At 52.3% G+C, this 13,875-nt stretch overlaps 1 protein-coding gene across 1 annotated transcript; it reads left to right on the forward strand.

The window, feature by feature from the left end:
• Positions 1-959: 959 nt before the first annotated feature.
• On the forward strand, positions 960-13,596 carry Sh2d2a (SH2 domain containing 2A). The gene is made up of 8 exons (XM_048358211.1): positions 960-1,031; positions 1,580-1,740; positions 2,477-2,664; positions 3,576-3,665; positions 3,835-4,003; positions 5,075-5,226; positions 5,423-5,734; positions 13,482-13,596. Exons 1-8 carry the CDS (start codon positions 998-1,000, stop codon positions 13,594-13,596), a joined length of 1,221 nt encoding a protein of 406 aa, XP_048214168.1. The 5' UTR covers positions 960-997.
• The last annotated feature ends 279 nt before the right edge of the window (positions 13,597-13,875 follow it).

A 13,875-nucleotide genomic window follows, 5' to 3' on the forward strand; every position in this document is an offset into this window, starting at 1 on the left:
TGTGTGTGTGTGTGTGTGTGTGTGTTGGTACTGGGCGCCATCCTCTTTAGGGAGGTGCTTCACTACAGATCCACATCTCTAGCCCTATTTTGCTATTTTGAGATAGGGTCTTGCTTTTTGCCCTGCTGCTGGACTATGATCCACTTATTTGACACTTCTTATCCAAGCTGGGATTACAGGCATATACTACAATACTCAGCTTCTTCTGTTGAGATGAAATCCCTTTGGACTTTTCTGCCTAGACTGCCCTGGAACCATGATCCTCTCAATCATAGCCTCCCAGTCCTAGCTAGATGCCAGCCATACACCACCCTGCCTCAGAACTGATCTTCTCATGTGGCTGAGGGTGTTGGGAGTTTAGAACACCATACTGGCATTCCCTTATCAACAATAACTGCCAACAGTGCAGATGCAGATACTAATCTGCTTAGTTGGAGGAAGTTTTCCCTTCCTCTAAGATTGCCTGTTTTAGCTCCACCTCGCTGTTATCTGCTTGTGGGTGAAGGGCAGGCCCTCTTCTCTCTTAACTCACCTCACAAATCTCATATGACCTCAAAAGGTCCTTCCAGAAATCCGACCCACATCCTTCCGGTTGCCACCCAACACCTTCCTTCTTCATGTCTTCTCCAAGCATAATCCTGAGTATGAGTCTTTGGGGAGCCTTAGGTAACTCACAGAGCTTATCTGGGATGAATGAGTAGAAGAATCTAGAGGGAGAAAGGTCAGAGAGTGGGAAGGACTTTCCAACATTGAACCAGAGTGACACAAATACTCACCACCACCCTACCACCATCACCTTCAACTGCCTGGCTTCCGGGGGTGGGACGATAATTTTACAGCTTTCCATGACGTGGGACTGTTGCTGGAGCTAAGGTTGTGGGTGAAGTGACATTTCCTGTCCCTGGGGGCCGGGGTGAGAGGAGAAATGGGCTGCTGAGGGTGTATATCTTTCCAGGGCCCACACACCCTGCCCTGGGGCCCTTCTTAGGCTGCCCCCATGGAGTTTCCCCTGGCCCAGATATGCCCTCAAGGTAAGTATGAAGTTCGAGAATGTGAGTGGGGGACCGGGGGACCTCCAGACCCCTACTACACCCATTCCTGAGATCCCACTTCAGGGGTGAGGAACCTACCCTAAGGCAGGGCTTGAAGGCTGACTGACAAGCCATCTACCTCCCCTGCTCCCTCGCTGTGTCTCCATGGCTTCTCATTCTGAAGACAGTGGTGGCCCGGTGCTGAGTCTGAGAAAGAGGAAGCCATGAGAGGGCTAGAGAAGTTGGCAGACAGAAGCTCCCGAGCCTGGCCTGAAGATCTCTGCCTCTCTGTGGGATTTTTTTTTGGTGGGGGGTCTCCTTGCTGACACCCCATCTCCCTGACAACCCCTCTGGGACGCTTCGGTTTCTTATCCCTCCATTCTGAGAGCCCTCGGCATCAGCCCTCCTGCCTTTCTCCTGTTGTTTGACTGTTCCTCTCCCCCACCAGAGGAATACCAGGGCCACTCTGAGCCTATAGGTGGGGAGAGGTGGGGGGGAGGGGGGCAGTCCCTCTCTAAGAGGCTCCAGAACCCCCTTTGTGCTAACAGGGAGTCATGAACCCCTCTCCCCAACCTCCGGCACCTTCCAGCCCATGGATTTGACCTGCAGAAGCTTCCAGGGCCTGAGCTCACCCCCTGAGCCCAGAGGGCACACCTGGAAGGCCGAAGAGGCTCCGCGCAGCCTCAGGGCCCCCACTGCTCACACTGAGGTAGGTAGGAATGTGAAGGGTGGGGTACGGCTCCCTCCTGCACTCCCAACCCTCCCATGGGGAAAGATGTGCATAGGGACACAGGTCACAATCACAGAAAGCACGGGTGTTCATGACACAGAGGTGGGGAGAGGGGAGAGGGCCTCCTCCTGCTGCTAGGATGCGCACTAGCTCCTGTGATCCAGGGAGCTCAGGCTGAGCCCATAGGTGAGCAGGGCCCAGTATACTGAGTCCCAGAGGGTACCCATGTCAGTGCCTCTGTCTGTCCAGTGTATGCCAGGCCCCATCTCAGCCACTCACCCACCTCAGTATCCAGAACCTTCCCTAGAACCAGCTCAGACAGCCTGTCATAAGGGAAACCTTTGTCACATGGCCTGTGGGTGGCTTCCTGCATCTCCTTTCCCTCCCTCTGGCTAGGGAATGACTTTCTGCACATCTGGAACTCCTTGGTCCTTGTTCGCCCCCCTCTGCTCCTCCACTTAGCAGCTCACTGCCCCTGCCTTGAAGGCCCTCATGGCCCAGAGAGCCAGAGAGAGGAGAGGCCCTGGAAAACATACAGCTGGAGCTGAGGAAGGGCTATAAGTTAGCGACCTTGGGAAGACCTTTCTGGGTCATTCTGCCCTAAAATAGGCCAAGGGGATAGGCATGAGGGTAGGAAGGTGACAGCTGGCTCAGAGTCAGAAGCCCACTGATTACAGCTGTTTCTGCCACCTTGATCTCTCTCTCCTCTGCCCAGGCATCTGCCCAGACCACAGCAGCTGCCTCCATCCTGGGAGATGCTGGGAGGCCTGAAAAGGTATCTGGGGAAGAAAGCAGCCCTTCCCTGCAGGCGGAGACCCGAGCTTGGTTCCAGAAGACCCAGGCCCCCCAGCTCCTGCAGCAAGGGGCAGCCCCAGCCTGGTTCCATGGCTTCATCACTCGGAGGTGAGCCACAGCGGGGGATACAGGCCACAGAGCACTGGAGCAGGTCCTGCAGTCCCTGCAGACTCCTGCAGCCAGGCAGGCGTCTGTCTCCAATGCCTGGGCCTGTCACAAAAGATCACTGAGAAGGCTCCATCCAATTCAGCTCTATCTGTGCCTCACTATCCCCTCTCCAGGCTTCCTTATCTTACTGCCTCAGGCCTCTAGAGCCTAGGCCCTGACTCTCTTTCTCTCCTTCTCTTACTCTAATTTGTGTGTGTGTGTGTGTGTGTGTGTATGTGTGTGTGTGTGTGTGTGTGTGTGTGTGTGTTCCAGTATTTAGGCTTGAACTCAGGGCCTAGGTACTGTCCCTTTACTTTTTTACTCAAGGCTAGCATTCTGCCACTTGAGCCACAGCTCCACGTACAGCTTTTTGGTGATTAATTGGAAATAAGAGTCTCATGTACTTTCCTGCCCTGGCCGGAAGGAGCCACCACCAGCACCCTCTTCTTCCATCTCTCTCCAGTCTACTCCTCTTTCCCCTGAACCTTTCCCATCCTCCCTCCTCCTCCATTTCTCAGCCCCACATCTCTCCTCTTTCCTCAGCTCCTCAGTCTATTTGTGTCATCAGAAATCTAGAAGCCTCATTACCATCCCTGTGGCTGTAGGCACAGCCCCTCCAGGCTGTCCAGCCAGGATAAGGTTGCACGAAGATGCAGGCCTTCCTGGAGGTCTTCCGAGTGGGACTTCCAGCCCCTGTGCACATCTGGGACAGGGGCTAGAAGTGGGAGAACAAGGCCCCTTCTCTTCTCTCTCCAGCTCTGTGTGTTTGCTTGGGAATGGGGACGCCTAGTGAGAGCCAGGAAGGCAGAAAGGGGGCGGGGGAGATGGAAGAGCCAGAGCAAGGTCCCACCGTGTCTCTCCATCATGCACAGGGAGGCAGAGAGGCTGCTGGAGTCCCAGCCTCAGGGATGCTACTTGGTGCGGTTTAGCGAGAGCGCTGTGACCTTCGTGCTGACCTACAGGTGAGGGCTGAGGGTTGGTTGAGGGGCGGGGCTTCTGACCCCATCCTTCCCACGCGAGCGGCTGGGAAGTCTTCCCTCTCCACCTTGGGAGACCCTGGCACGGGATGGGTAGGGTCATGCTTTGGCCTGACAGAGGGGTAAGTACCTGATTCGCAATGGCGCCCTTTAGGAGCCAGACTTGTTGCCGCCACTTTCTGCTGGCCCAGCTGCGGGACGGGCGCCACGTGGTGCTGGGCGAGGACAGTGCCCACGCGCGGCTGCAGGACCTGCTGAGCCATTACACCACGCGCCCGCTCATCCCCTATGGGGAGACGCTTACCCAGCCCCTCGCCCGCCAGGTACACCCCCACCCCCACCTACGAAACCTCAGGTTCGGGGCCACCCCCTTCCCTGCTCGGAGCCCGTGCCCAAGGTGACCTAGCCACATCTCCCTTGCCCGTGCACTGCACCTTTTCCGGAAAGGTAGGGTTGGAAGAGGAACTCAGCCCAGCCCCACAGCCTGCAGGCCAGGAAAAGGCTGGACACACCGTCCTGTTTCCAAGGTAGACATCATTTACTGAGTATGCGACCCAGCGTGACTGGAAGGTAGGCCCTGGGAGACCTATGGGTCTTACTTTGCAGTCGCTAAGACAATCAAGTAATGGAGAGGATGATGCCCGGGGAACAGGGTGCTATTTATCCTAGCAACAAGCCTTGTCAGGGAGGGCTTCCATGAAGTAGGTTTCTGTGTGTGTGTGTGTGTGTGTGTGTGTGTGTGTGTGTGTGTGTGTGTGTGTGTGTGTGTGTGTACTGAGGGCTTAAATTCAGGGCCTCATGCTTTGCTTGAATTTTTCACTCAAAGCTGGCACTCTACCTACCACTTGAGCATACCACCACTTCTTATTTCTTTGCTGGTTAACTGGAGATAAGAGTCTTTTGGTTTGTCTACCCAAGCTGGCTTTGAACTAGAATCCTCAGATCTCAGGCTCCCGAGTAGCTAGGCTTACAAGTGTGAGCCACTGGTGCCTGGCTAAATTCAGGTAGTTCTCTGAAGGGCTACTTTGCATGGTTCTTAGAAGTGAGAAAATAACAGTGAACAAAATTACCCCAAATAACCGCTGACTCTGCTTTTGTTTTTAACAACCATAAACACAAATGGGAGACTAGCCTAGCCCTCGCATTCTAGATGAAATTAAATTCAACATTAAACATAGCCTGTGACCTGAGCTTCCTCTCTCCTTTATCCCCTGGCCTCCTTGCCATCTGTCACCTTTTCCTCACTTCAAGAACCCAGTCCAGGCCAAATTTATGTCTTATCTCCTCTTTCTCATCATCCTCTTGGACCATTGTTTGTCTTTAGGGAGACACCTGCCCACCCCACCCCACCCCCGCCTCCACCCCATCTCTCAGGCCTCCTCCTTTCCAAGCAGACTCCTGACCCGGCTGGGCTTTCCCTAAGGAGTGAAGAACCAAATTCTGGATGCAAAAGCCAGGACCCAATCCCCCAGCACAACCCATTCATCAAACAGGAGCAGGACTCAGCCCTAGTGCACAAAGAGGGCAGCCTGGAGCCTAAGGAGGTACTATGTTGAACTAGAGGGTCTGAGGGAGGGGACAAGGACCGAGGAGAGGAGGGGGGCAGGCTACAAAAAAGGGGGGAGAAGCCAGCAAGGGAGGAATGGTGCCACCAAGGCAGAGGAGAGGCCTAGGTGATAGTGGGGAAGGCTTTGACCTTGGCTTAGTTGCTCTCTCTGATATTCTCCTGGCCTTCTCATCTAGCCTTTCCAGCCACCCAGGCCTAAGCCTCCCATCCCTGCCAAACCTCAGCCACCCCACAAAGTCTATGCAAGCCCCAAGCGGCGACCCTGCCCAGCCCTACCCCCTAAGCCCACCAACCCTATCTACCATGAGCCTGATGAACCGATAGCTTTCTATGCCATGGGGTGGGGCAGCCCCGGAGAAGCCCCCAGCAACATCTATGCCGAGGTGGAAGGACCACCAGAGACTGTGTCCATCAAGCATCCTGTTCTCCGGAAGTGCCAGTCCAGGCCCGTCCCAGGACACCAGGTAAAACAGGGTTTTAGGAAAAGGTGAGTCAAGAAGGACTTCCTGGAAAAAAAAAAAAAAAGGACTTCCTGAAAGCTAGAGCCAGGTGGGTGAAGAGTGTTCAGATAGGATGCTAGATCGGGATGAAGGTTGGAGCCTGGTGATCGATGACAGCAGCCTTTGTCCAGATCCAGAGATTGCGCTCTCTCCTCTCCCTGGACCCAGGCCTCCTCCTTACACGCACTTCTCAGAGGAAATGGAGACCAGGGTGGGAGTCTGCATTTGGGCCTCTCTCTCCCTCCACCTTGGCCCTGCCCTCCTAGAGAAGAAAAGCACTTGGGGTTCCATGTGCCATCTCAGGGTTAGGACCAGATAACTCACATCCCTGTCTCCTTCTGCACACTTAACTCCCTCATATCCCCCAAACTATCATGTTTAGGCACACACTGAGGGTGTGGTATTGTCATGAAAGGTGTTACACTCACAAATGCTCTCTCTGCTTCTGTCCCCCCATCCCCAGGCCCTTCCCCATGTTCTCTACCTGTGATGACTCCAGGGTCCCCCGCCCCGCAGGCCATATCTCCATCCAAAACTCTCCAGCACACCCCCCCCCCCAAGCATCCTACAGCCACTCAAACCCCACACAGCCAACACCATGGTCACCCTTGCCTCACCTAAACTTCTCCTTCCAGCCACCCAGCTATCCAAGCTAAAATCACAGGGCTTCCTCAATACCTCTTCACTCTCCCTCCACATACATCTCTAACTTCTGCAGGATCTCTTCCTAAGTTCCTCACTCCCACAAGTTCCAGCCTCCCTCATTTCTAGTCAGGACTTTGCCAAGAGCCTCATTTGTATGTGTGCCAGAGGATGGGCCCCGGGGCTTGAACTCAAAACCCTGAGTTCTTGCTTGGCTTTGTCACTCAAAGATGGCACTTTACCCTTCGAGTCACAGCTCCACTTCTGTAATTTCTTCTGGTTAGTTGGAAATAAGAGTCTCATAGGCTTTTCTTCCTAGGCTGGCTTCAAACTTCAATCCTCATATCTCAGCCTCCTGAGTAGCTAGGGTTACATGAGCCACCAGCAGCCGGCAGAGCCTCTTGGCCAAGTCTACTAAGCAACAGTCTGATCCATTCTGCCCTCCCCCCCGCCCGAAAACTAAAATGGCTTTTCTGAAAAGCTGCCTGACCACTTAGGTCCTCCACATTTTGGTGAAAGAGCCTGCTACCTCCACCCTGGAACTATTCACATTTCTCCAAACTCACCTAGCAGCTTCAAACTTCCTGGGCTTGCACCCACCAATCTCTCTGCTTCTTGCAACTTCCTGCAAGCCCATCCTCCTGCTGCCCCACAATCTTATAAACATCCTTCCAGACATGCTTGCCTTTCTCCTCTAGACCTTCTCTTCTCCTTGACCTGACCTGACCTCATCTGCTTACAGACACTTGTTTTGCTGGTGAGACTCCCGATTTTTCCTATCTCCTTCCAGGTCCGCATTTCCCTAGCATGAGTTTGTGAGGGCAGAACTGGGACTTATTCAGCTGTTTACAAAGCACACATAGGTACTCAGGGAATGTTCGTTGAATGATTTCTCATCCAACCCTTTCTCAAGGGCTTTAGACTTCCTCAATGGCAGTTAAAGACTGTTAAGACCAGATGTTTTCTCTTGTCTCTTGAGAGACCTAGAGTAGGAGTATGACCTAGGTGTGTTCTCTCTGCAGAATCCAGGCGACCTACAGCTGCATTCTGAGAACTCTGTTTCTGGACAAAGTCCTCCCTTGCCCCAGCAGCCCCCAGTCCCATGGAGGCACATGCTTCCCCCCATTCTGCCTAGACAGATGTTTCAGGACAGAGGACAGATGTGACTCCCCCTTCAGCCTCCTTCTTCAGTAAGTGGAAAGTCTGAGCTTGAAACATCAGGTCCACAGACCTCCATACAGACCTAGATGCCCTTCTCAGGGAATGTGGATGAAACAACCACAGGTGATCAAAGCTGGGAAGGACCTCAGCCCTCATCAATTGCAAGGATGGCAAAGAGGTGTCATCTTGCATGCCAACTCTAATCCATTGGTTGTGGCTGCCTAGAGGGTTGCATTGGAAAGGATGTTAAGGTCACATCTGAACTCAGCAGAAAAGAGCATCGTGATTGATTAGTGATGTCTGCTGTGGATGCTGAAGAGAGAAGGAGCAGTTTTTCATTTGCTCTTACTGATCAAGTTCAACTTCCTCACTGGGCAGATAAGGAAATAAGGGCAGAGAGGGATAGTGACTTAGCCAAGGTCAAAGACTAGAACCCAGGCTTCCCTTTGTTCCTTGCTCAGTTTCTTATGGCACATGCTCTAACTCTTCTCCACAGGATGTGACAAGAGATTTCCTCAGATAGAAAGCATCCCTGCTTTCCACATGGGGCCTGGATGCCAGTCCCCTCCTTTGGATACTAGCTTGGCCCTGAACATCGAAAGGTCTGGCTTCCACTAAGAAGCCTGAAGGTCAGAGGAGCAAATGTGGAGCCTGCCTCATCTTAGGAACAAGGGCTAGATGCTTGCCAATCCTCTGAGATGGTAAGAATTATGCTAGAAGGACCTGCTGGCTCTCGCTGTTCTGGTTTCTCCTCCTGGAGTCTAATTTCCTTGGCCTTCTGAGTCTCTGAGTCTGGGCCCTGGTCCAATGCTGCTGTTGTCTGAGGAATGGTTTGGTGAGCACAGATGTTAGAACTTATTTTGTTGATTGTCTGGCTAATAAATCATCACCAACAACCTCCCCTCCACCGAGATCCAGGTTGTCCAGCCTCCTTTTGTCTGACTGTTTCTCTCTGACTTTCTCTGTGGTTCAGAGGTTCAGAGGGGTGAGAACAGGGGGTCCTGGGGGCTGGAAGATACCCGATTGAGGGTTATACCTGTGTGGGCTGAGGGCTGAGAGATACCAGGGCAAGGGACAGGGAACTCTGTTTGGAAAGCATTCCTTTCCTAGTTGGGTGGCTGAGTGGACATTCAAGGCAGAGGGGCAGCTGCATCATTTGGAGGTACCCAGAAAGACACACAAGGAGGAAAATGGTTCAGGGGCAGCCCCTCCACCTCCTCTCTACCCTCTCTGACAAGCACAAGACTTGGAGGGAGGGGGCCTTATAAGCCTACATATGAAACCCTTTGAGTATGGCACCTCTAAAACAGCTTCAAGCCTCTCCTCTTCCTACCCTCTTGGACTTTTAGGCTCTTTTAGGAACTTCAGAGACCCTTCATAACCAGGCTTATTTGCGGGGGGGGGGGTGGTCATGGGGCTTGAACTCACTCAGGACCCCATTCTTTCCCTTGCTCCTCTTGTTCTGTTTCCACCCTTCTCTACCCAGACCCATTCAGGGCCAGTGTCCTGCCCCACTTGCTTTTCAACCACTGGACGCACCAATCCTGAGTCTCACCTCAGACTGGAGTCTTTGGAGGCCTGGTCCTCTGGGCTCAGAGCAGAGCTGGCAGGGAGTAGCTTAGGCAAAGTCATTCATGCAACAGTTTAGTTAAGGCAACCCATGCCTGTGTCTGCTTCCACAAGTCGCTCTGCCTGAAGCCCAGGGCCCGTCCGGCAGATTCTCGCCAACCACCTTCTGGAGGCCTGGGCATTGCCATCATCACACCACCCCCAGCCTGGCACTGTGGCTGGGCCAGCTCCAATGACTAGCCATTTCACTCCTTTCCACTCCAATGATGATCAGCTTAAGGAGAAATATGATGCTGAGTCAACAGACTTGGGGTTCTATTTCCTTTGTCTATAGGTCTAGACCCCTCCTGAGCAAGAGGGGAGGAAGGCAGCAAGGAGCAGATGGCTCTGCTGAGTCAGGGAGGCTAAAATCGCAATGGAGTCTCAGATGAGACTCAGGAGTTGTTTCAAGGTGGATTCCTTGTGGCAGTGGAAGGGTACACTGTGGTTTGTTGTATACAGCAAGGGATGATGGGATCAGGTGAGAAACTAAAGGACTTCTCCATACTTCCAGATATAACAGAATGGCCAAGTGTGGAGAGGAGCAGAGAACAGGATAGGGTGGGGTCTAGGACCCTCTATCATTCTTCCTTTCCATGGGGCGGCAGCAGGATCCAGGGAATATGGCCGTCAAGGGGCCTGAGTTGCCATTTAGGCAGTGTGCTAGCTAGCTGTGCAGCCTTTTGGTCGGGGAGCCCTTTTCTGTGCTACTGTCTCCACATTCTTTATAAACAAAGAGCTCATGCCTGATTTGCATACTGGGTTCCTGAACAGAGGAGACTATTCCAACTCGGGGCTTTGACAAGCAGGCCTGCTAGAGCCAAAAGGAACTTCAAAGACCTTTCATAACCAGTTTTTGTTTGTTTGTTTGTTTGTTTTGGGGGGAAGGGGTGGTCATGAGGCTTGAACTCAGGGCCTGGGCACTGTCCCTGAACTGTTTTGGTCAAGGCTAGTGCTCTACCACTTTGAGCAACAGCTCCACTTCCAGGTTGGGAGTGGTTAACTGGAGATTAGAGTTTCACAGGCTTTCCTGCCTGGGCTGGCTTTGAACTGCAATCTTCTGATCTCAGTCTCCTGAGTTGCTAGGATTACAGAGTAAGCCACAAGCACCTAGCTTCATAACCAATTTTTTACTTAGCTAGAGGAAACTGAGATCTAGGGAGGAGAGGTGCTGGGGAGCTGGAGGCAGTCAGGGCCAGGGTCCAGGTGCTGAGATCCCCATCCAGTGTTTTGATACCAAGAGACTCCTAGTAGACCACAGGATGAGGTCCCAGGCCTGCTCAAAACTCCAGCTCCTGGGGCTGGGGATATAGCCTAGTGGCAAGAGTGCCTGCCTCGGATACACGAGGCCCTAGGTTCGATTCCCCAGCACCACATATACAGAAAATGGCCAGAAGAAGCGGCGCTGTGGCTCAAGTGGCAGAGTGCTAGCCTTGAGCGGGAAGAAGCCAGGGACAGTGCTCAGGCCCTGAGTCCAAGGCCCACGACTGGCCAAAAAAAAAAAAAAAAAACTCCAGCTCCTGCCTGGCCTTGAAGTCCAAGGCAGTGAGCTGTGGGCATATTTCAGAGGTAGAGTGCTGGCCTAGCATGCACAGGTTCCATCTCTAGCACTGAAGGGGGGGGGGGGGGGGGCGGATAAAAGTCAAGGCAGCAAACCCTACCTAGAAGCATCCACCGCACCCTGACTTCACTACCAAGCTGAGGCCTGGGGCTGCTGTGAAACTTTAGGATGGAGTGGTTGAGTAACTTGAAGAGAGCAGGCTGGGCAATCAGGCTAAGACTTCCCTGACTCAAGCCTGGAGAGGGTACTCTCAGCTGACTCCGTCTTCCCATGGTCAACCTCCTTCTTCCTTCAAGCAGTCCCTTTCCGGCTCAGTCCACTCTTAGATCTATATGCAGGATGGTCGCTCACCCCAGATTAGATCCCCTCAGAGTGGAAGGCTTTGCCATGAGCTTCAAGCATTGCTCCTGCCACATGGTCTAGCTCCTCCCCCAGGCCTGGCTCCTTGGGTACTAGGGCTCTCCACATGTTTTTCCTGCTCCTTCCCTTTGCATCCCATTGGCTCCTCCAGTGAATATGAGACAGTCTCAAGAAGGCTGAAGTTTAAAGGCAACCTGGCCTCAGTGAAAGCCCCATCTTAGCACACAGGCTGGACAGAACAGCATGTACCTGTGGTTACAGCTTTGTGATGGGTGTCACATAGAAGAATCTTGATCTGAAGTAGGACCTGGGAGAGAGAGAGAGAGAGAGAGAGAGAGAGAGAGAGAGAGAGAGAGAGAGAGAGAGAGAGCACTTTTCTGAAAAATAACTAAAGCAAAAGGCTCAATTTAGAATGCCTGCCTAGCAAGTATAAGGACCCAAGTTCAGATCCCAGTACCTTAAAAAAAAAAAAAAGTCAACCTGTGATTAGGGTCTGTGGGGAATGGAAAGCTGTGAACTCCCAAACCTCATCTGCCCTCATTCCACCAGTTGTCACCTTAGCTACCCCTGAAAACAAACTGAACATGGGTGGGCTAGGAATATGGCTTAGTGGTAGAGTGCTTGACTCGCATACATGAAGCACTGGGTTCGATTCCCCAGCACCACACATATAGAAAACGGCCAGAGGTGGCGCTGTGCCTCAAGTGGTAGAGTGCTAACCTTGAGCAAAAAGAAGCCAGGGACAGTGCTCAGGCCCTGAGTTGAAGCCCCAGGACTGGCAAAAAACAAACTGAACATGGGGTGGACAGAAATAACAGGCAGCATGCAATTAGGGTGTTTCAGCATCCTCACCACTGTCCCCAGCCAGAGTCTAGGCTCACCCCTCAATAGGTTGGGGCTGTGTGTGTGTGTGTGTGTGTGTGTGTGTGTGTGTGTGTGCGTCCACGTGTGCATGCGCATGCTATTGGGGCTTGAACTTAGGGCCCAGGTGCTCTCCTTTAGCTTTTTCCACTGAAGGCTGGCACTCTACCACTTGAGCCACACCTCCAGTTCCAGCTTTTTACTGCCTAAATAAAGATAAGAGTATTATGGGTCTGTCTGCCTGGGCTGGCTTCAAACCATGATCTTCAGATCTCAGTCTCCTAACTAGCTAGAATTTCAGACGCTGTGTCACCAGCACCTAGCAGACCGAGGTTTCTGACAGCAAGCCCAGCACCCCTATTGGGTGACAAGAAGGCTGAACCTTCCACCGGGGCAGTGCGCAGAGGCATGAAATGCCCTCATTGTGACACGTTCCCATCTTGGTTTGGTTTATAAGGCTGATGTTCCTAAGACTTCAGCTTCCTCAGCAATACTCTATGCCCAGGCTTTGCGCTGGTCCTTCTGACCTCCCACCTGGGTATCTAGATCCATTTCCTCCTTTGGCTGCCGCTGCCATGCCAGTATTAGCCAAATACCATTCTATTGCTTCTCATCCCTCCCTCCTTTATCCCTCACTAATCAGAATGAGTATCTCCAATAAAGCCCCCCAGTAAAATTACTCCATTTTCTGACCTGGTAATATTTCCTTTAGTGGCCAAGAAATTCCAGCCACTAAATAAAATGTCATCTCTGATAAGACTAAAAAGTGACTGCTTATTAAAAAAAAAAAATGTGGCTTAAGACTACTTGAGAACTGAAGGGGGATGCAAGAGGATTCAGATAGTCTAATTCTACCCACCTTACCCCTCCTGATCACAGTGCTTCAAAAATGATAACTTCTAAATGAGAGCTACAGGGCTGGGAATATGGCCTAATCGGAAAGCACTCGCCTTGTATACATGAAGCCCTGGGTTCGATTCCTCAGCACCACATATATAGAAAAAAGCAGGAAGTGGTGCTGTGGCTCAAGAGGTAGAGTGCTAGCCGTGAGCAAAAAGAAGCCAGGACAGTGCTCAGGCCCTGAGTCCACGCCCCAGGACTGGCAACAAAAACAAAACAAATAAACAAAAATAAATGAGAGCTACAGAATGGAAGAGGGTGGGAGCTCACTTGGGGATCATGAATCTTCTGGGTCCTGCTGAACTCACCCCATCACCTAAGGCACTGTGTAGGGGCAGATCTCAGCTTTCAGCCCTGGCCTTGGGGGACAGTGGGAGTGTGGCCAGAACTGATGCTCCTTACTAAAGGCTGGCTGGATGCACAGATTTGGACAACCACAGCCTAGCCCGAGTGTCCCCCTGGGATGCAGGAGCCCTGTCTGGCTCCAACACAAAGTAGGTCAGATTTCAGATAAGCGGGTGATTTTCCTGTAAGTGATGAAACCCTCCAATGTACTTAATGAGAAACAGACTCCATAACTTACCCAGCACACAACCAGAAGCAGCAGGGTGGGATGCTTCATGCTGCCTCATCCTTCTTAGCCCCAAGTTCTCCCCAAACCTCTTCAAACTGCTGGTGGCCTTGGGACACCTGTTACCAGGACTGGTGAACATTAATTCTCTTCTGTTCCCTGCAGCAGTGGGTACAGGCATCTGATGCCACCTGCATCCCAAGGCTCTTAGGCAATAGCTCCTTCAGCCCTTTCCTACAGGAAACAATGGCAGCTAAGCCCTCCTGCATATGCTTGCACACTTAGTGACCATCCTTAAACAATGCCCTCAGGGAGGAATCATGCTTTCTGCCCTGATACGCTAAGCAACACACTGTTCTTCCAGTTAACTGGAGTCTGCAGACACTGACACTTCCCCTCCCAAACAAAATTTAGGAGTCCAGAAGTCACCAGGGAGATCTGTTTAGCTCTCACCTTTTGACAGG

Source organism: Perognathus longimembris, chromosome 11 (genome assembly GCF_023159225.1).
Source record: "Perognathus longimembris pacificus isolate PPM17 chromosome 11, ASM2315922v1, whole genome shotgun sequence".
Lineage (NCBI taxonomy): Eukaryota > Metazoa > Chordata > Mammalia > Rodentia > Heteromyidae > Perognathus > Perognathus longimembris.

What these genes read in the sequence shown, in the direction of transcription:
- Sh2d2a (XM_048358211.1), top strand. Translation starts at nt 998, where the DNA reads ATGGAGTTTCCCCTGGCCCAGATATGCCCTCAAG. An exon ending in CATGGCTTCATCACTCGGAG is followed by an intron (nt 2,665 to 3,575) that starts GTGAGCCACAGC and finishes CATCATGCACAG; the next exon opens with GGAGGCAGAGAGGCTGCTGG. An exon ending in AAACAGGGTTTTAGGAAAAG is followed by an intron (nt 5,735 to 13,481) that starts GTGAGTCAAGAA and finishes CATCCTTCTTAG; the next exon opens with CCCCAAGTTCTCCCCAAACC.